The 20,603-nt window shown below is 46.4% G+C and overlaps 1 protein-coding gene across 1 annotated transcript in view; it reads left to right on the forward strand.

Moving 5' to 3' along the window:
• Positions 1 to 20,603, forward strand: part of HYDIN (HYDIN axonemal central pair apparatus protein) — a 3,273,799-nt gene that overhangs the window by 1,072,610 nt on the left and 2,180,586 nt on the right. The window contains exon 21 of the mRNA XM_069654775.1: positions 5,401 to 5,544. Coding sequence (XP_069510876.1) covers positions 5,401 to 5,544 — 144 coding nt within the window. The remainder of the gene's footprint in view (positions 1 to 5,400; positions 5,545 to 20,603) is intronic.

Genomic DNA, 20,603 nt, shown 5'->3' on the forward strand with positions numbered 1-20,603 from the left:
AGACTACCCAGCTTGTTATTTCTCGATTGTCTTGTATGGGATACTTTTATATAGGGGGCCTCATACTATTTGTACTCGGCCCACAATTGGTTGTATTTAAATACTGGCACCCAAGGTATACCCTCGCTACTGAGCATATTCGCATACTGGATAGATATTCTCTAGTATGTTTGTCTCCTTAGGATCCGCCCCCATCATTTATGGTCAATACTATTGAGCCGCGAGTCTTTAAATGCGCTGTTTAGCTTACCTTGTTTAGGATGATGTTCTGCACTGCTCTCGGTAATATCTCCGATCGAGCTCCAATATCACAAGACCACACTCACGTAAATATGGCCAAAATCCAAGATGGCGAACGCAACTCGATCAGAGATATTACCGAGAGCAGTGCGGAACGCCATCCTAAACAAGGTAAGCTAAACAGCACATTTAAAGATTCACGGCTCAATAGTATTGACCATAAATGATGGGGGCGGATCCTAAGGAGAGAAACATACTAGAGAATATCTATCCAGTATGCGACTATGCTCAGTAGCGAGGGTAAACCTCGGGTGCCAGTATTTAAATACAACCGATTGTGGGCTGAAATAGTATGAGTAAAATAGTATGAGGCCCCCTAAATAAGTAACCCATACAAGACGATCGAGAAATAACAAGCTGGGTTGTCTTTTGTAGGAACATTACGAGCCTAATCACCAAGAAGATTAGAACTACCAGGCTACGGGCACACGCAACAGAGCAAGATCTCAAGATACAGCTGACGATACACGGCACTTATATTGGAGCTGTGTTTGTAAAACTAAGTTGATTAACCCACAGACACAATTCAAGACAGAAGAACCTGATTGAATTGAATAACAAACGTGAAATGATCCATGAGATGAGGATCCAGGAAAGATAAGGAACATCTTGATATATGAGCTTTTGGAGAGTTACATGTGAAGACAGGTGAGAGAGAACTGTAACACTGAGTGACTCCCAACTTACCTGAAAGTGCTAAATAGGAATAGCATGATCCATAGACTGATGATGCTTCCCCCTTTTTCCGTTTATAACCCTATAGGGCCTGGGAAAGAGAACCCACTATGCCCGTTGGAAACCCGGAGAGACCCTCCAAGAACCCACTTCGTGGAGAATACAGAAGAAATTGTGTTTTTTAAAATATATAATGCAGTGATGGCATTATTTGTCCTGAAGAAAGCGGCTAGTTAACAGAGCCGCTGAAACCAGTCGATGACTTTAAGACGTTTGGGTGTGATGCCCCAAACCCTGATACCCACTAGACTTTGATAAAAGGGCTCGACAAAGATACATAATCTTTTTAGCATAAAATGGCAGAAAGTACATTTAACTGTCAGAATCATATATATTTTTTAACTATTATCAGACCAAATGGGTCAAATAATTATTAACAATAAGACACACAAGTTGGAGGCGGTAAGAGTAAAGTTCAGGATCGACCACCAATAAGTGTGCACTTGATTTTTAGACACAGGAAAGTAGTGAGAGAGGATAGGGTGAGGACCTTAACACTCCGGTTGTAGGCGTCACACCAGCGCATGCTAGGGCTGGACTGACCCAACCGCAGGTGAACAAGTTACAAACACACAGGGCGAATTAGCTAGTCACAGGGATTTAGTCGTTTGTTTCAGAGCCATGACAGCTTGTCAGCAGTCTCCTTCCTCCACCTTTTAGGTCTCGTGGCCTCCTGTATCTTTCTAGTGCCAGAGGCCAGACTGCGAATGTGGACTCTGCACTGGCTACTAAAAGGTCAGTGGTCCCAGTACTTTGGCACCTTGAAGGATGTTCTAAGGATGCCCGGATCAGTGGCCAACAATCTCTTTGTGAGCCAGTGGTACCAACATTATAGCGGGTGAACCTTTCTGGCCCCAGGTCAGGTCACTGATGCATCTCTGAAAGGTTGGGGGGCTCACTCCGAGGATTTGCAGGCAAATGGTCTTTGCTCCCCAATGGAGAGCCAATGGCACATCAACAGGCTGGAGCTGTGAGCGATCAGGCTAGCCCTGAAAGCTTTCACATCCTTTCTCGAGGGGAAGCATGCCCTGATCATGACGGACAATCCGGTGGCCATGCACTACCTGAACAAGCAGGGAGGTGTACGGTCTCTTCCCCTCTGCAGGGATGCGATGCCACTGTGGTTTGGCTTTTGGAGAAACAGATCTCCGTCTCGGAAGTTATCTGGCGGGGACGGAGAATGGATTAGCGGTGCTCTGAGCAGGCAGAAAACTGTCTTGCACAAGTGGGAATTGTGCAGGAGGTCCTTGAGGGGATGTTCGCACAGTGGGGTAACCCGGCGGTGGGCCTGTTTGCCACAGAGTCCAACAAGAAGTGCAGACTGTTTTGCTTGAGGGAATTCCCAGCGAGAGGTGCATTAGGGGATGCGTTCCTAGTTGACCTCCACTATGCCTTCCCTCTGATTACCGTCATTATGTGGGTTCTCAGAAGGTTGAGGAGGTTTCAAGCGACCCAATCTTGATCGCCCCGGACTGGGTGAGGAGAGCATGGTACTCGGTCCTCCTGGACTTGGCCATCTGCCCACCTCACCTGCCAGATCTCCTATCTTAGTCAGAAAGTCGGTTACTACAACTGAACCTGGAGTCCTTCAATCTGCATGTGTGGCTCTTGAGCGGATGAGATTTGATGACTTGGGCCTCTGAGGTGGTACTTGAGGTGCTTCTGGCTGCACACAGACCTTCAACAAGATCGTTAACTGTGTGCAGGTGGAGAGAATTGGAGACGTAGTGTAGGGAATGCAAAATTGACCCCATCTCTTGCACTACCACTTCAGTGATGGAGTTCCTTCTGTCACTGGCCTTGTCAGGCCTTCAAGTTGCAACAGTGAAACGATACTTGGTGGCTTTGTCTATTTTCAAGCAGTCTCCGGATCAAGGGTCCTTCTTTACGATCCCGGTTATGGCCCAATTCCTGAAGAGCCTTGTAAATTGGTTTCCACCTACTCCCTTATTGGTTCCGGACTGGGACCTTAATTTGATTCCCACTTTTCTTATGGCAGCTCCTTTTGAGGGTATGCAGTGATAAAATTGCGGCAAAAATACCGTCTGTACATAAAATCGTGGCAAAAATGCTGTAGTGTGACCCGTTAAAGGTGTACCCCTTTACACCATTTAAGGTGAGTGGGGGTTGCGGGGGTGTCATCCGCTCCTCTTAAATGGTATAATGGGTACAAGGGTTGCTGGGATGTCCCCCGCAGCCTTTACATGGATTGCAACGGCAAAACCACAGCCTTTTTGCCGTAATATTTTGTGTCAACAGCCATTTTTGCCGTGATTTTAACACATGGAACCCTTTTGAGCCTTTGCATTCTTGCTCCATTCATTTGCTTAATCTGAAGACCACCTTTTTTCAGTGACCTCTCCCGGACTGGGACCTTAATTTGATTTTCACTTTTCTTATGGCAGCTTCTTTTGAGCCTTTGCCTTCTTGCTCCATTCATTTGCTTACTCTGAAGACCACCTTTTTTTCCGGTGGCCATTACGTCAGCCAGATGTGTCCGTGAGCTGCAGGCCCTATCATGCAAGCCACCATATCTCTGCTTTTGTTTCAGATTTCCATTTGTCAGAGGGTATAGACCTGCCAGTTTTCTACCCACTCCCTCATCCCCTCAAAGAGGAGGTGTGGTTCCATAGGCTAGACCTGAAGAGGGCTTGTTGTTTTTATGTTGCCAGAACGCGTAATTTAGAAAAACAGACCAACTGTTCATAACCTTCTCGATGGCAAGAAGGGGATTGGCTGTCTCCACGCAATCCACCGCTAGGTGGATTACACTCTGCATTTCAGAATGCTAACACAATGCAGAAAAGGAATTACCTCGGGGCATCAGAGCCCACTCCGCTAGGGGTGTGCCCGCCTCTTCGGCTCTACAAAGAGGGGTGCCAGTGAAAGACCTCTGTCGAGCGGTGACTTGGTCCTCCCTGCATACCTTTATCAAAAACTACTGCCTGGTTGTGGCCCGCGGAGCTGACACTCGTTTTGGGAGAGCCGCTTTGCATAGTTTTCTGATATGAGGACTTTCATCCCGTCACCTTGATGCATACTGCTTGGGGAGTCTATATGATGAGGAATCTGCAGGAGAAAAGCAATCCATTGAAGGAGAAATTACTTACCGGTAATGTTCTTTATATGGCTTCTTCTCCCACAGAATCCTCATCACCCTTGCATCCAGCCGCGCTATGAAGGTGCCTGCAGTTTGATGAATTACTTGTGTTGTGGGAGGAGGGTGCAAGCTCCCTTTTCGAATGGCTGCCGTAGAACTGTGTTTTTCTGAAATGTCTTAAGGTTCCCTTCTTTAGTTTCATTTTTTCTATGAGTTGTGGCTGTTTCAGCCGAATCGTTGGATTCGTCCTCTGCAGCAGCTGACTTCGGGGGGCTGAGGTGGGCGGGCGGAGTACCGAGGTATAGGGGCGTAGTGATGCAGTATATGTACGATGACCTGCATCACATCCGGAGTCGACGACTGCCTCATCGGGTCAAGAGGGACAGTCGGCTGAGCCGTGGTACACTACGCCTCCTGTAGAAAGTTTTTCCGAGCAGCTGACGCTGGATGGGATATCTAATGAAGAATCCATAGAAAGAACACTACCGGTAAGTAATTTCTCCATCTTCTTTCTCTTCTAACTTGCTGCTTTTAAATCAGTTTGTTTTCCTTACTTGCTCTTCCCATTAATTCCTCTTGTATTCTCTCAAGCAGGCCACTATCATATGATCTGCATGGGTCTTGTCTTTTTAGCAAGCACTCTGTCAGTTTTGAAGGACCTGCTCCGGCTCACTGAAGCTTCAGGACTATGATGTCCCTGAAGTTGGGTCCGACGCCCACTGCCTCCAATCTTTGCATTCTCTTTTCAAGGACTGGTGCCCACCCTACACTTTCATCAATCTCCCATTGTATCCAGCTAGGCGACAGTTGCTCTCCTTCTCCAGCTTTGGCGCTGGTGGTGCTCTGCGGCAGTAATGTCTGTCATTTTGGTGAGGGCCTTCATTTGCTTTGATCAGGGCTCTGAATTTGAAAACCCTTGCATAGATCCTCACTGCTCTGAGATCTTCCAGCTCACCATCGGTGGGAGTCCTTAAGTTGTGCTCTAGTCCCGATGTGAGTTGTTAACTATACAACTGCTCCTGGATTCATCTTGATTACACCCCATGCTTTTTAAAATCTAATACTGCTTCCCAGGGATGACATCTTAATAGTATGCAGGAAAGGGGAGCGTATGGACTAGAAGTACAGAGGTCACTACGGTTAGCAACATTCACTTGTTACTTCTCTTTTCTGGAGGCAAAAAGGTGCTTATAATTTGGAAACTCTTACTGTGAACATATCTGTAAGTGACTCATCAAAATATGATGTTTGTGTTTCCCATGCAGGTGGTGAGGGAAAGACTGATCTGTCATGCTATAATTGGAAAGCAGTCTGGAAAAGAACGCATCATGAGTGTGGATATCACCTGTAAATTCATTGCACCTCTTTTGGATTTGTCAGCCAAACAGCTCAGCTTCTATGTGGAGAAGGTATGGTTATTAACTACAAATATGCAGAACAAATAAGTAGGTGGGTTAGAGTCCATATGTGGGGGCTAGCTGACCGGTCGATCATGCCTGAAACAAACATGGCCATAGTTCTGACCAAATGTTATTGTCACCATCTGTACTGGCCTCATTTTTTGCTTTATGATTTGAAAAGGAAATAAGTATCATTTTATTTGAAGAATCAAAAATATCCCCTTTTGAGGAACTGTTGAAAAAGGAACAGATGAAAATTACCTTTAGAGGAATTGATGGCATAAACACTTTCTTTTGAGGAACAGTGATTAAACTATCCCTTTTTTCTTTTTATTTTCACAACTGGTTCCATAGAGGGATCCCCAATTTCTGTGCATCAAGTTCACAATAAACCAGCAAGTTACCAAACTATCGATCTCTGAGTTGTTAATCTAAGTAATTTGCCACACACCCAATTAGGAATCTCTAGCTGACGCAGCAACGGCGCTCAACAACTTATTTACTTTACATTGGCTATTGGGCAGACACAATACTTGGGGCTGCATGCTTGCGACAGTGACACCCAAACAAGAATTGATTCCTTCGCCATAGGTTTGCAATTTGCCTGCATTTGTCTTATGATTTGAAAAGGCTTAGACCTCATACTGCATTAAGCTGTAATGTTAATAAACGGGTAGCATTTCCCTGAAAATGCTACCTGCTCCCAGGAAAGCCACTGCCGCCATCTGCCTCTCAGAGCCAATTGATCATGGCCCCTCAGCAGATCTGCAGGCCCAACATGTTTGAATCCACACTCGTGTTTCCTCCCTAAAATGGGTACTTCCTTTTGCCTGTCATATTATGTAATCAAGTTGCTACTGAGACAGGCGTTCCTGTGCCCTATTTTGCTGAGCCCCTCCTCAGTGCTGATCTGATGGGGCCATGAGGGTAGGAATCCTGATCGTACCCCAAGGAAGTGATAATGGACATTAGATGCAGCTAACTTCTTTTTTCACGCTGAGCACTTGAGCCTGAATTTTGAAAAAATAAATGTAGCAGAGGGGAACCAAAATTCAGGTGGCATATAGTTGGAATTGCTATTTTAGGTTCATTTGGGGCTAATATTCACATGGTCATGTGCCATGAAACCAACATATTAAAAGAGTGGTTGGATAGGCTAACCAAGTGACGGTAGACCCAATCTGGTCCTTTTATGGCCATGGTGCATGCATCCTACAGAAATCAAATGAGGGCCTTTGGCTCCAAGATTGCCTTTACTATGTTCTGTGGGAAGAATCTTTGTGGTTACGGGGAGATTGAGGTCCTCCAGTGTACAGTTATGAGCATTTAACTTGAGGTGCACCCACCGGGACACTTGAACAGCACATTTTCTTGTACCGGGTTTCTAATGGTAATTGCCTTGGATTGGTGCACTATTACATCTTGAAGCAAGTGAATGCAGTGGTCCCTACCCTCATGGTGAAAGGAGCCCCGGGTGAGATCCACTACTCCCCCTGTAATACTAAACAGCCATGGGGAGAAGATCTTTTCTCTCAACAGACAATGGTGTGCCTTGACCAAAATATTTAAAGGAGATAATATGCCTTTTAGTGTTCTCAGAGGTCTGGGTGGATGCCCCTTCCATTTGATCTGTGCAGGAAAGCCATCTGTGAGGACGGAAGCCTGAGCGTTTTTGATTTTTACTAATAAAATTATGTGAGGAGCTCTGTCTCTGAAAGTGAGGCCTGCTAATCAGACCCACCCCTTCAATAACGCTTCATGCTAAAATGCACAGTGTACACATGCACCCCTGGTGAGCCTCTCTAACGCCTCTCGGCAGCTGCCTTGTGTTTTGGTAACATGGCAGTCACAAGTGACATGTGCATTCCTGCCAGCATCTGTTGGGACCAGAAGTCCAGTTGCCAGGATCTTCCTTTAGATGCAGGACTACCCATGGTTACATTAAATTATGTAATTGTATGCCCTAGGATCTGGTGGCAGATGACAACTCTAAATATAAGCCATGTCTTATTATGATAACGTATTCCTTATATAGCGCTACACACCCATACGTCTCAGAGTGCTGATATAACAGAAGGCATTATTAGCCCACAGAGTGGTACTCAATGGATCGACCTCAGAAGGATGAAAGACTGAGTTGACCTTGCCGGGATTCGAACCTGCCACTGCATGCTACACACACATATCAGGAGCAAGGTCTTAGCTCATTGTGCTATCTGACCGGCTTATGGCATGGTGATCTCTGGGACTTCAAAATTATTTTATTGCCCAAAACCTTTTGGTGCCATTGTATTGTCGGTTGGGCGTGCAGTGAATCATTTGACAAGGCCTTTTGTGTAATTGGTTGTCTGGTCTGAGTTTTACCCAACCATTTGGGTCCAGCCCGGGAAACTCAGTCCGGGGACCACCCACCCCTTTGTATCTCTATGATTAGGCATGTCACCTTTTCTAAGAAACAGGGAATCGCATTGGGGAGAGTTCAAGGGGTTTAGCTGGATACCAGTGCATCAAAGGCAGCCCCTGCAGTACAGTGGTTAACTCCCACTGGAGACTTTTGAATGTAGGCAAGCAGAGTAAGGGGAGGAGCAGAGTATCTCAGGCGATTACTTTCCCGTTGGAGAAGGGTTCCACCATACATCCTGTACCCCTGCCCAGCTTCCTGGTAACAAAGTACTCTGGGTGTATGACATCACTAGGCAGAAGATTCTGCAACCGCAGCCAGGGTTGGAGTCCTTACAGAAGAATAGAAGAGAGCCAATCCACTGTAGAAGATTGCCTATTTAAGTAGGTGATCCCACCCCTTTATTTGATTCATCTTTAGACACTTGAAGGATTCATCTGGAGCCTAATTAAGAGTACAACTTGCTCCAAAGTCCTTTGACATACAGGTGAATACCAATATTTCTAAGGAAGAGACACTCTTCCACCTACCTATCCCAGGGAATAGTTCAAATGACTTGCTGACTGGCCTACTGCAGCTGGGACCATTGGTACACAAGAAACCTGTTCACCTGAGGTGACAAAGCTGAAAGTGCCATCTAAGAACCTCCTGATTAGGAAGTGCAGAAGAAAGGATTTACCTTGCCCCTGGAGGCACTGGACAGGGTCCCCAGCAGCCAAGGCGCCAGGGAAGTGGCTCCTGACTCACTGCATCTCCAAACCTCTTGGCTGCCGGCTGTGGCAACCTCGATGCTGCTACAAGGGAACCACTGGAGCTTCCTCAACTTCGGGACACAACCGCTTCACGCATATCCAGGTTCTGGCCGATGCTGAAGCTCTGATGTGTCTGCCTTCGAGAACCACTGAGTCGTACAGCATCCACAGCTCAACATCGCAAGGATGGTTACTGGTCTCATTGAGCCCTACGATGTAGCTGCTGCAGTGGCACAATGATGTGTTCAGCCAGTTGAACTCGCTCACTGCCGAAAACAAGCCTTCGCTTCCCCACATCCGAGGCACCCGAATATTGCAGCATTGCTGATCCACACTGCCTGAAATGTACCTGCATATTGGAACCGCAAGCTGTCACAGCTGCCAAACTGCACCGCATCATTGGATCCCTTCGACACCACTCCCTGACTCTACCCTGACTCTCTGCCAAAATTGGCCTGACTGGTTTGATGCTGAAAAGCCGGAAAAGTAATAATAAAGGTACTGATAGTGATTCTGTCCCCCTTGCCTGCTTTAAAAGGGCCACTAGTGACTAGTCCGATCCCGCGCTCTACCTTTTTTTTAAAGACAAACTAAGTGACTTTGACATTATTGCTCAAAATAATGCCTGTGCGCAGAGCCGTTGCTGGGGGGGAAGTTAAGGGAGCTAAAACCCCTGGTCTTTTGGTTTTAGCTCCGGATAGAATCTCAGGAGCTACAACCAAAAGGCCAGCTAGCCCCCAGTCCTGACAGTTCCGACATTAGCGTAGCCCCGGGTCTTTTGCAGACCTACCAACACCCCTGCCTGTGCGCCAGTCTTCAAACCCAGTGTGCCCCTTTATCCACACTGTTTTCCATTTCCGGGGTGGCTCATTTGTGTTTTTATTAACTGTGTGTATTTTCTATTTTAATTAAAGTATCCAATTTTGATAGTTTTGGTACCCTAGATTGTTGTTTGGATTGCTTCTGTTCCGGCGCACACCCCTCCTGAAGTGTACAGCATGCCCTGCTGGACTGTGCCTGTTTCACCTATTTGATTGAGATGACTGCTGGATAAGTGTTACTTTGAATCTGAGTACAAATTTTACTCCCTATTCAACCTTGAACTCCTGCAGAGCAGTAGTAGTTTCCTTGCATGGTAATTGACTTTTTAAGTCCACTTGATTAACCCTTATGACGTTTCCAATTGAGTAAATGCCATCAAGGTCTATGATATCCTGAGTGCAGTAGTACTGGTTAGGTTGGGCCCGCTGTCCCCTAAAGAAAATAAAATTGTTGGGGGGGTTTGATCTCGACAGAATGTGGCTGTGGTGTGCGTGCAAACTTGGACATGGAGCACTTCCTCTTCCTGTGTACTCATTATGGACAGGAAAGGAGGAAGTTCATAACACCTAAGCTGCGGGTGAGTTGAATTTCCCTCTGTAGGGAAACCATGATTCTGTCTTCTCATAGAAAGAGCAAATCCTCTACTGCTAATACAGGTGCTGAAAAGCCCAAGAAGGTTTTGTAACCTTGGATGCCGGATCGGTACCAGTGACCACCTGATCTTTTTTCTGAAAAGAAGCAAAGAAAGGTTTAATTGAAGGATAAAAAATATGAGAACAGATTCAAATATCTCCATTCGGGACACACTGAGAATTTAAACATTTCTCAAATGATTGAAGTAGACTCAAGCCTTTGGATTACAAGCTATCACGCAGTTATCCCATCCGATCACCGTGCTAGGGGCTCTATAGCAGTGTTTTAACCTATGGAATACTTTACTGTTTCTCCAGATCAATTATTTAGCACTCCAGTTGGGAAAAATGAAACACCCCACCTCAGTTCTCTCCATCCAATGTGATGTCCGTTTCCTTCTGGAAGGTTTCCTCCATCTCAGCCGCCTGTCTTGTGAAAGCTTCGGTTACAAGGTTTGTTCTGCTTACTTTGCACAATTTTACCCTCATTCTGAGATCACAATGTATGCCACCTCGGAGGCCTGCTGTGTTACCTTTTCTTATCCTTTGCAATTCATGGGGAATATGGACTCTGAGCCAGCCCTTTTGACAGAAATAGAAGCTTATTGTGTCAGTAGAGTGACTGACAAGCTAATGTAAACCTAGGTCTGGTCAGATTTTGTACAATGTAACTGCCGAATTAAGGGACAGTGTATTCCTTTCTATACTTCTCCAGCTCGTGTGCCTTTGCCAGCACCGCAAAAGTTCCTCCTTAATGTGAGCCACAGGGAGAATATGTACCTGTAAAGAAAGTTAAACTTGCAATTGACACAAACTGCCCATATACAAATCAAGAGGGTACAGAGTCTTTGTACCCTATAATGCTTTATATTATCATGGCGAAAACCTTTTATTTTAATGTATTTTATTTGTATAGCGCTGAAAGCCCGCAGGCATCAGGCCGCTCACAAAAACACACTGGACTTAAAAGGAACAGGACAACACAGAAAGTAAACCCGTTGCTCGATTTAACCAGAAGGCGGCTGCTTGTTCAACGGTGAGTACAGCACCAGGCAGATTATTCGAATTACAGTTTTCAAACGTTTCTGAAACACCAGGTGACATGGTTCCAAACGCAGATCCATTGGAAAATTGCTACATGCTTGAGCAGCGACGACTGGAAAAGATCATCCAACGTCTCTAGCTCTTTTACAGCTGGGCATGGACAAGTACTCACAGATACTCAAGTGTAGTGGTCTAAGGGAGGGGAAATCTGCACCATTGAGGCACCTATGGATCAAAGAGCGAGGCTTGAAATTGATTTTTGCTGACACACTCAGATTTTTCCTAGCATTAGAAATATGCTCCCTCCTTGACATATAACAGCATAGATGATACAAACAGGTTCATTTTAAAGTATTTGAAGCCTATTAAAAAAAATGTGCCGCAAGCAGGAGGGCGTTGCAGTAGTTTAAGCGTGGCATGATGGCTCTGACCAGATTATGACGATTATTGAAAGACAGCAGAGGTTTGGTGTTTCTTCGCACCTTCAAATGGTACTGTGTGCCGCAAGCCACTCCGTCCATGTGTGCTTCAGAGCAACCTTTTCGGAGATGTTTATACGGTTTCCCTCAATGTACATATGGGAGTACTCTGAGCCCAACTTGGCTCTGAGCCGCGTGGATCTGAAAATCATCACTTCTGTCTTGACAATCTTCAAGCACATCCAATTACTGGACATCCAGCTTTTTACCGAGCTGTAAATGTGATCTAGTTTAGCTGAGTCTGTTGGGTAGTCTCCACTCAACGCCATCAGGAGTTGAGTGTCATCAGCACAGTTTGTGAAATGTAAACTCTGAGTAATTAGGTCACAGAGGTATTTTATCTATAGATTAAATAAAGATGGGGACAAGATGGGGACAAGAAAGCCCCCTGTGGGACACCACAATATATTGGCTCAACACCAGAAGATGCATCACCCCAGCATACCTGTGATTTCCTGTTACTGAGGAACGAGTCAATCCAATTTCCAGCTTTTCCCAAACACTCGACCGATGGTAGCCAGGGTGTACAGTAGGCGGTGGTGGCCAAGCAGGTCAAAGGCGGCTGACGGATCTAAAAGTATCAGCAGCCCGGATCTGCTTTCATCCAGGACCTCTAGCATGGGAGTCTGGAGATCGAGTAAGGCAGTTTCTGTTCAATGATTTGCTCGGAACCCTCACTGCTTAGGGTGGAGAATACCAGTGTCCTCAAGATGTTGTTGGAGCTGGGAAAAAGCTACCTTGTCTACAACCTTCTGTAAAAAGAGGGTGTTAGTGTTGTGACGCAGGTTGTTGGGGTCTCTTGGATTCAGACCAGGTTTTTTTTTTTTGCAGAGGTGCAACTACAGCCTGCTTGATAGAATCAGGAACAGAGCCATGGCTGAAAGAGGAATTAACAAAGCATGCCAGGAAAGGGGTGAAAGCTCCAGGGTGGCGCAGGATGAATTTGGCATGGAGGATATCACCAGAGCAGAAGGTGGGGCGCATGGACTGAGGAAGGACAATATCTCTGCTTAGATTATTGGTTTAAAGGAACAACCGACGTTCTTCAATATTTCTCAGTGTCTGAATATGTGGAGTGCTATTGGTCATGGAATTAGTAATGTTATTACGGGCAGTAGTAATTTTATTTGAAAAGACACATTGCATCTGGCTACAGTCTTCATTAGATGGAGTAAAAGAGTCCTGAACATAGGTTTCTCAAGATTTTTATACATCTCAAAACGTTTTTTTGCCTTATTACCTGCCAACTTAATTTAATTGTTGTAAAAGTTCCCTTTAGCCTCGTAAATATGTTTTGTAGACTGTTTGTATAGTATTCCAAAATGCCTTGTCCCCAGCGGTTTGATTTTTCACCCAGAGTCGTTCTGCCTGTGTCTTTTCTTTTTTTAGGTTGGCCAGGGCTGGGGTTACCCAAGACTGTTGACATGTCTTATTATGGATTGTCTTTGATTTCAGAGGAGCTACTCTGTTTAGGAGGCAGTTTAGTTGGGTGTTATACACAGACACCAAGGTCTCTGGAGAATCTATGTCTGAGGTGTTGTCCATAATTTCCTTAAAATATAGTTCCAACTCCTCTGAGCTAATTCTTTTCAGATTCCTACACAAAAGTGTTTTGGGTTGGTTATCAACTTTGGATGGTTTATTAGGAGGCTGAATAAAACACTCCACGAAGAAATGGTCATACCAGGTACAAGCCCTGGTGTTAGTAATCTTCATAGAGATGTTTCTGGCGGCAATCCAGTCTAGATCATTTCCACCTGAATGGGTCAGCTCGGTGTTACGGAATACAAAGTTCAGACTTTTTAGAAGTCTTTCTAGATCTGAAGCTTCCTAATCTACAGGGTTACCTAGCCAACGATTGCATTTTGCCAAGTAAGATAGTGGAGCAGTTAGGCTTGTCAAAAGGGGGGGGCTTAAGAGAAGTGCCAGATCTTCATTAAATTCAGGCATGTTGTCAGGAGACCGATAGATCAGGATAATATTTATATAGCTATTTTCATTTGGGAGAAATTATCTCACAGCTTGTGCATTCAATAGTCCATTCAAAGAAATGCAGGTTAGTCTTTGCTAAGAGGGCAAGCCTTCCTCCATTTCCCTGAATATGACCTTTCCCAAAGAAACTAAAGCCTGTGGGAATGGACAAACTTATCCTAGGACCACTTGAGTCCTTGAGCCAAGTTTCATTGATGCACATTATGTCCAGGTCTTTGTCCTGAATATAGTCATCATGTATGCTAGTGGCGTGTGTACTCCGGGGGGGGGGGGGGGGGGAGGGAGAACAGGCGTTCAGGAGTGACATCTTATCGTTAGGAGATTTTAAGGCAGAGTTAAAGTTCCCTAACTTGGTCAGGACAGTACATCCTGACAATTTGTTGTTTTAGTGTCTTTGAGCACAGTGAGTAACAGTTCCCTGTCAGCAGTCTCTGGAGAGTGTGGCGTATCTAGGTCAATTAAGTGAATCGGAGCGACTTTAGGGACGTGTAGAGGTGGATTAAGTGAAATGCCCTCATCCGGTCCAGAAATCGTTGCAGTACACGGCAGGGCTTGTGGAGCCGGCGTGTCAGTGTGGTGAAGTTGACGTGGGTATTTTTCTACATTTCTCTTGCACCACAATTTCTGGTCTGCGAGAAGTAGATGGGTGACGGCCCATACTGAAGAGGGTATGCACACAGACACAAGAGATTGGGAATACTGCTTAACAAAATGGCAGTGTTCCATAAAGGGTGTGGAGCGGCAAGCGGCGCGGACCAGCGAAGAACGGCTTGCCCCAGAAGCACTAGCACAGGAGCACCAGAACAATTGGAAAATACAGCTCAGGGAGTGCTGGGTAATGCAGTTCACAAGAACTACAGTACCGGGAAGGAAAGCAATACATTGACAATGAGATTGCATTTTCTCTCTGCACAAACGGAGCAAAAGGAAAGCAGGGTGCAAAAGCACAAGCAACTCGATGTGCAAATGGCAGTGAAATCAGATTCCCAGGTCTTCAGTCAACAATATGCACAGATGTAAGCACAAATAGAATTTTCCGACCCCACCAGTCTAAACAAACTAATGCAGACGACCAGCAAACCCAGCCTTACGTTCTGGGTTGGCTTCTAAAGCAGGAGGGTCTGTGTTCGACATTAGTTCCTCATTGTTAGAACAAGCTCTGCTAGACACCAGACAGTGGACCTTTTTTTCTAATAGATTCCTTACTCCCACCCATTCAACTTTGATATTCTATCTCCAGCAGTAACTGTCCTCTGAACTTTTTTCACCAGGAGGTTGTGAAGCATGGCTCTGTACCGGCACCATGCCAGACATGATGTTTCTGACACTGTATATGGAACTGCTGCACCTCATGTCCAAAGTTCTTTTTTTCTGCGCACTCCGTATGCTTTAAGGCCACTACTTCTGTGTCATACCTAACCTTCCAAAGGCCTCAGACTTCCAGACCTATGCAGAATGCAGGAGGCAAATGTGTATGTCGAATCACACAGAATTTGTCTGTACTGTCTGGGGATGACCATGATTCAGAGGATTGCTGATCCTGCCAGTTGATGAACTTGAAGTTCCTCAGGAAGTGTGCTGTCAAGCTCTTCAAATTCTACCATGATTGGTAACTGGGCCCAGTCAAAGACTCCTGGCCCGGAGTCCATTGCAGTGATAGTCTAGGATCTTACAGATGGCAAAGGTCCACAAGGACAAGAAGAACAAACCTAGGATAAAATCCCACTCCCTCAGTGACGGTTCCCTGCATTATTCTTCCTCCTTCTCTAGGATGTGAAGTCTTCATACTCACTCCAGAGACACCACAGAGGACTCGCCACCTACACATGTACCATTTCCCACTAAGTCATTGACTCCAGAGGAATGAGAAAAATACAGGCGGCAGATGTTGGGCATCTTTGTCAAGGCCCTGGTGCCAGCTGCGCCCTCAGGCCCCACTGCACTCCGGAAAGCTGGCAGAGGTACCTCTGTTGACCTCAACCACACGATTGCAAGCTCTTCTCCAGTTCCACAGTTGGACTCCACTCCATCCCGGTGCCAGGCGCAGCTGACTTCAGGCATCAATGCCTTGGCACAGGACAACCTCACCCCGGCACTAAGGCTTACTCTGATTACATCCCTCCTTTAAGTGGACTGTTTATGACAAAGATGTCTGAAATCTTTGATTAAGAAGGTTATGCAGGTTTGAACCCATGCATTCCAAGGGAGGCTAAAGACTTTGTCACTGAGGAGTTTTATGCTGAGGAGGAGGATCTGGTTGACTTGGCCTCGGACCTGCAAGGAGCCAACGACTATATCCTCCTTCCGCCAGTACAGAGCATGCCTCAGGCTTCATTCTAAAGAGCGATGATGAAGGTGTTGCATATGTCGTGGAAAAAAAAAAGACCACTTGACTCCGATGGATTGATGAACACTTTGTTAGTCAAAGCAGTAAGCAAACAAATGGCCAACAGCAACACAAGACTTTGGCACAACTGACCCCCCCCCCCCCGCCCCATGCAACCATCTGCACCCCCCTGGGTCCAGATATCTAATACTCCCAGGACTACATGGGTGCCAAAGGAAGTGGGTGGTCTGTCTTGGCAAGGTCACACTGTGCACTTTATTGCCGACTTAGGCAAAGCTCTTCTTGTACAGTCTTTTGATGCCAGTTGCATTCAGCAGTGCTTGTTAGTGTATCAGTAGGCAGCACAGTGTAACGTGTTTCATCAAAGTAACTATACTCCCAAATGCTTCCCATCTCCCCACAAAGCAGGCGAGAGGCCTTGTAATGTGTCATCCGCCTGCTAAAACCGATTCAGCCCAAAAGACGAGAACAAAAACGCACTTCGCTATGCCAGAACGGATATACGTTATGTTAGAAGCAAGAACTGTGAAGGCGAGCATTCTTTCATAATGGGTGAAGCGCTTCTCGAGCAGTGACATGCACACTGAGGTTCAGTACATTGTGTTGTGTGGCTAGGTTTATTGGCTTAGCATGGCGTATATCGAGCAGAATATGCTGTTACATAATGGTAGAGTACCAGGGGTGTACATATATGATCATGCCTTATTTCATTGTTTCTCCACAGTCCCCCCGCCTATGAGACCACCTCTCCAGTTTCATTACACACATTTTTAATAGTGCATACTTCACATCCGGGCATGTCATAAATTGTATCTTCAGCCACATGTCAGTACATTACTTGAACAGTTGGTGAACCATCAGAACAGGTGCTGATTATACGTTGACAGAAGCATTTTCATACCATGGACAAACAGGATAACGCTAGGAGTGTGACCACAGCTATGAGCAGACTTTGCCCAAAAGATGCTCGAAGCTGCCCAAATAATCCTGCAATCCATGAGCCAAAGGACCAGGCAGACTCTTCGCCGCCGTGTAGGCGGGTTACAGTATTATGAATGTGCATGACGATGTCTGTGATATTGCTGGCGTGATCTGGTATAAAGGTACAGGACTTGCTTTTCACGACTGCGCGGGTGCCCCCCCCTGGGAGGCTAGTATAATATCTAGGGCCATACGGTTCTGGAGTACCATTGTGCGGATGGACTGCCGCTCATGGGACAAAAACGACAGGGATGCAGTGGTGACATTGGCAACATCTTCCACAAACCTGGATAGCTTAGACAATCAGTCTTGGTTTATGTTGACCGCAAGGGCTGGTATCAGGTACCCCACTCCCACAACAAAGGACTCCCAGTCTGCATTTCTTCTTGAACGGGTTAGAGCAGAAAAAGTAGGGTTATGGCATACTGTGGGCAGGTTATAACCCAGGTAACGGCTCCCTCCCAAATTGATGGGAAACCATGCATATGCCTTATTCCTGCAAATGAAGTTAGTTCCAGAATATGTTGTATTCCCAGATTGTGTGAATGTGAACCCGGGTTCAAACGCAAAAGAAACATTGTTAATTACTATACTGGAGCGGGTGGACATGTAATGCTTACATTTGCTTGTTCCCATGTGCATATGTGTAACATAGGAGCCCAGTCGCCAGAGACGCCAGGCAGCGCACGGTATCTGGTCTGGGGTGTTGTGTTTTGGTGGTCCCTTGAGACCCATGTGTGGCACAGTGTCCCGGCAAGGCCTGGGGCCTAAGGATTGGGTGGTTAGCTTGAGGTCCAGGCACAGGACCCCCCTACTGAAAAGACATGGGGTCAATGGGAATTGACTAGATATGTCGTGAGACAAGTGGACGCACACTCAACAGTCGGTAAGGTTGAAAATGCAGGAAGATAGGTGTTCGTACTGTGGGTCCAGGGGTGAACGGTGGGGCCCTCGTTATCCTGGCAGGAAGTGCGGAAAGTTTCAGATACATTCACTTTGGAGAGCGTTATTAATCGTACGATCACTATGATAAGATAGGTATCCAGACATGGCGGCCTCAGGGAGGCTCGGGTGCTGTTAGTCCCTCCACTTAAGGTGACATATGCAGAGAGGTAGATGCCAAGAGTGAAGCACAGTTCATAATGTTCAAATGTTCCAATGAACAACGCTCCACAGATCGCAAGTTCGAGCATACCAGAGATCGAAAGTTCAAAAGTTCCAAAGCTCCTGGCTCCTTCTACCGCTACTTGCACAACATTTGCAGGTACCAGAGCCAGGCAAACAGAAGGGTCATGGCACGAAGATAAAAACCAACATCACACTTCACTGCAGAGTTTGTGATGAGGAGGACTTGGTAGGGGCCGCACCACCTCGGTTGAAGCAATGTCTTCCGCTGATAGATTTTCAACAGGACCCAGTGTTCTGGTCTCAGAGGGGGGGCTCAGTCCCACAGCTGGTTCGGACAGGGCCTCATGGACCTGTGCATGAAGAGATCAAACCGTTTTAATCAATGTACAACCATATTGAATTAATCTGTCATCCTCCAGCGTTAAACTCTGGGCATGGGGAGCTGTGGGCGGAGCAGTCCCCATTCTCATTGGGAGTCCTGTGAGGATTCTGTGAGCGGACAACCTATGTTTACGCTGTGGGTTATTACTCATGGCCGACATGTCTAGCGGGAGGGCAAGAGACCATTTCAGCCCAATTTCTCTATACACTTTTAATAACCTCAGCTTAAGGTCCCTGTTGCAACGTTCTACGTGTGCGCTAGAGCGTGGGTGGTAAGCGCAATGGAACTGCTGTACTAGCCTTAAAGCCTCGCATATTTCCCTGATAATCTGGCCTCTGAATTGGGTACCTCGGTCGCTGGCAATGCATCAGTGTATTTCAAACCGAGATCTTAATTCCGCCAGCAGCTTCTTGGCTACAGTGATCGGATCTGCCTTCCAACATCAGTAGGCTTCAACCCACACTGAGAACATGTGTACCATCACTTGACAATACAAATATGACATACAGGTGTGGAGCTGTATGAAATCCATGAGAATGTGCAAGAATAGATTTTCTTGGAATGGGACGTGCACATAGTTTCGTGGGCAGCAAACACCTGACATTATAAGATGAGCATGTACCGCAATGTTCGCAATAATGTTGGGCCACAGAAGCTAACCCAAGCACTATCCAGTCCCTCTGGAGTAGCATGATCATGACATTTTTACTTGAGTGGGCCACACCAGGGGTGTTGTGGACCAAGTATGGGAGCAGTACCTTGGGTGCCACCAGGCGTCCATCTGGGAAGCGCCACGGGGAGTCTGCTCCCAGACTATACGCATGCTGAGTCAGGTCACCTGCTCAGTCTCCGGAGCTTGATCTTGGAGAATCACCAGACTGGCAAGAGACAGGATGGGTGACCATGGAACTGCAACAAAAACAAGACATTCATTAGGAGCCAGGGGCCCTCCGAGGGCTGCTGAGTGAGCTGCACCATTCACTAAATCATTTCCTAAAGCAATGAAAGACTGCAAGGGGATCGTGCCCTTTAATGCAGCATGGAAGATGAATGCGTTCGATAGGGCTGCCACATATTTCCCATTTTGTCAAGTATCCATGCTATTTCCATAAAACGCTTAAGTCGTGGACCACCCCATGGGCGTACCTGGAGTCAGTGTAGATGGTTGCTGATCTACCCTGGGCCAGAGTGCACACGCAGTGAGGGCCACAAGCTTGGCTACATGTGCCGACTTGGCAGTGGGCAGTCTGTATGCTTCCACGACTGAATAGGGTGTACACACGGAGTACCCTGAGACCAAATCCCGGAATATGGGTGCACAAACCATCCGTGAAGAGAATGAACTCTGGGTTCAACAGGGATACATTGACCCAATCAATGCGAGGGCACAACAGCTTTCCACAACCACTTGACAGTCAAGCAGGATTCAGGACAGGATAGTAGCATAGGGTCACATTTGCTGCAGAAATAAGCAGCTTCTCATAGCTAGTAGGGCGGAATTGACACACTTTGGGTTTTGCCTTTCTAGGAGTAATTGCAATACGGCGTGTGGGACAGAAAACGTGACAGGATGCCCTTGGACCAGTGAGTTCTGTTTCTCGGTCAGCAGGGCAGCAGCGGCAACAGCCTGCAGAGAAGCTGGGAGTCCCGCTGCTACTGTGTCTAGAGCTACGCTGTGGCAGGATAACTGGTTGGTGCTTATCGCTGTGTTCCTGATCAACCCACATTCAGCAAATCCGTTGCACTCATTGCAAAATAAGACAAAGGGCTTGCTATAATCCGGCAGACCTAAAGCCTGAGCCATTATGAGCACTTGCTTATAATTATAATTGGTTTTTGATAACACGCTCAATACCAAAGAGGTTTCTAATCACGGACCCGGGATTCGAACCAATGTTGCTCTGCGTCGTCTTGCTTCCAAGCCTAGCGCGTCACCACTGAGCTATACTGAAAATGTGGGTGAAAAGTGTGGGCCGATCTACATACCCCGTTTATGCATGAACACAAATCTACAACAGTGAAATATTTGGCAGTGTAAGGAATACATGACAAAATTGTAGCGGGTTTGGCTACCATGGGAAAGGATGGCAATACAGCATTGACCGTGC

Source organism: Ambystoma mexicanum, chromosome 1p (assembly GCF_040938575.1).
Source record: "Ambystoma mexicanum isolate Mex_15411 chromosome 1p, UKY_AmexF1_1, whole genome shotgun sequence".
NCBI classification, from domain to species: Eukaryota; Metazoa; Chordata; class Amphibia; order Caudata; family Ambystomatidae; genus Ambystoma; species Ambystoma mexicanum.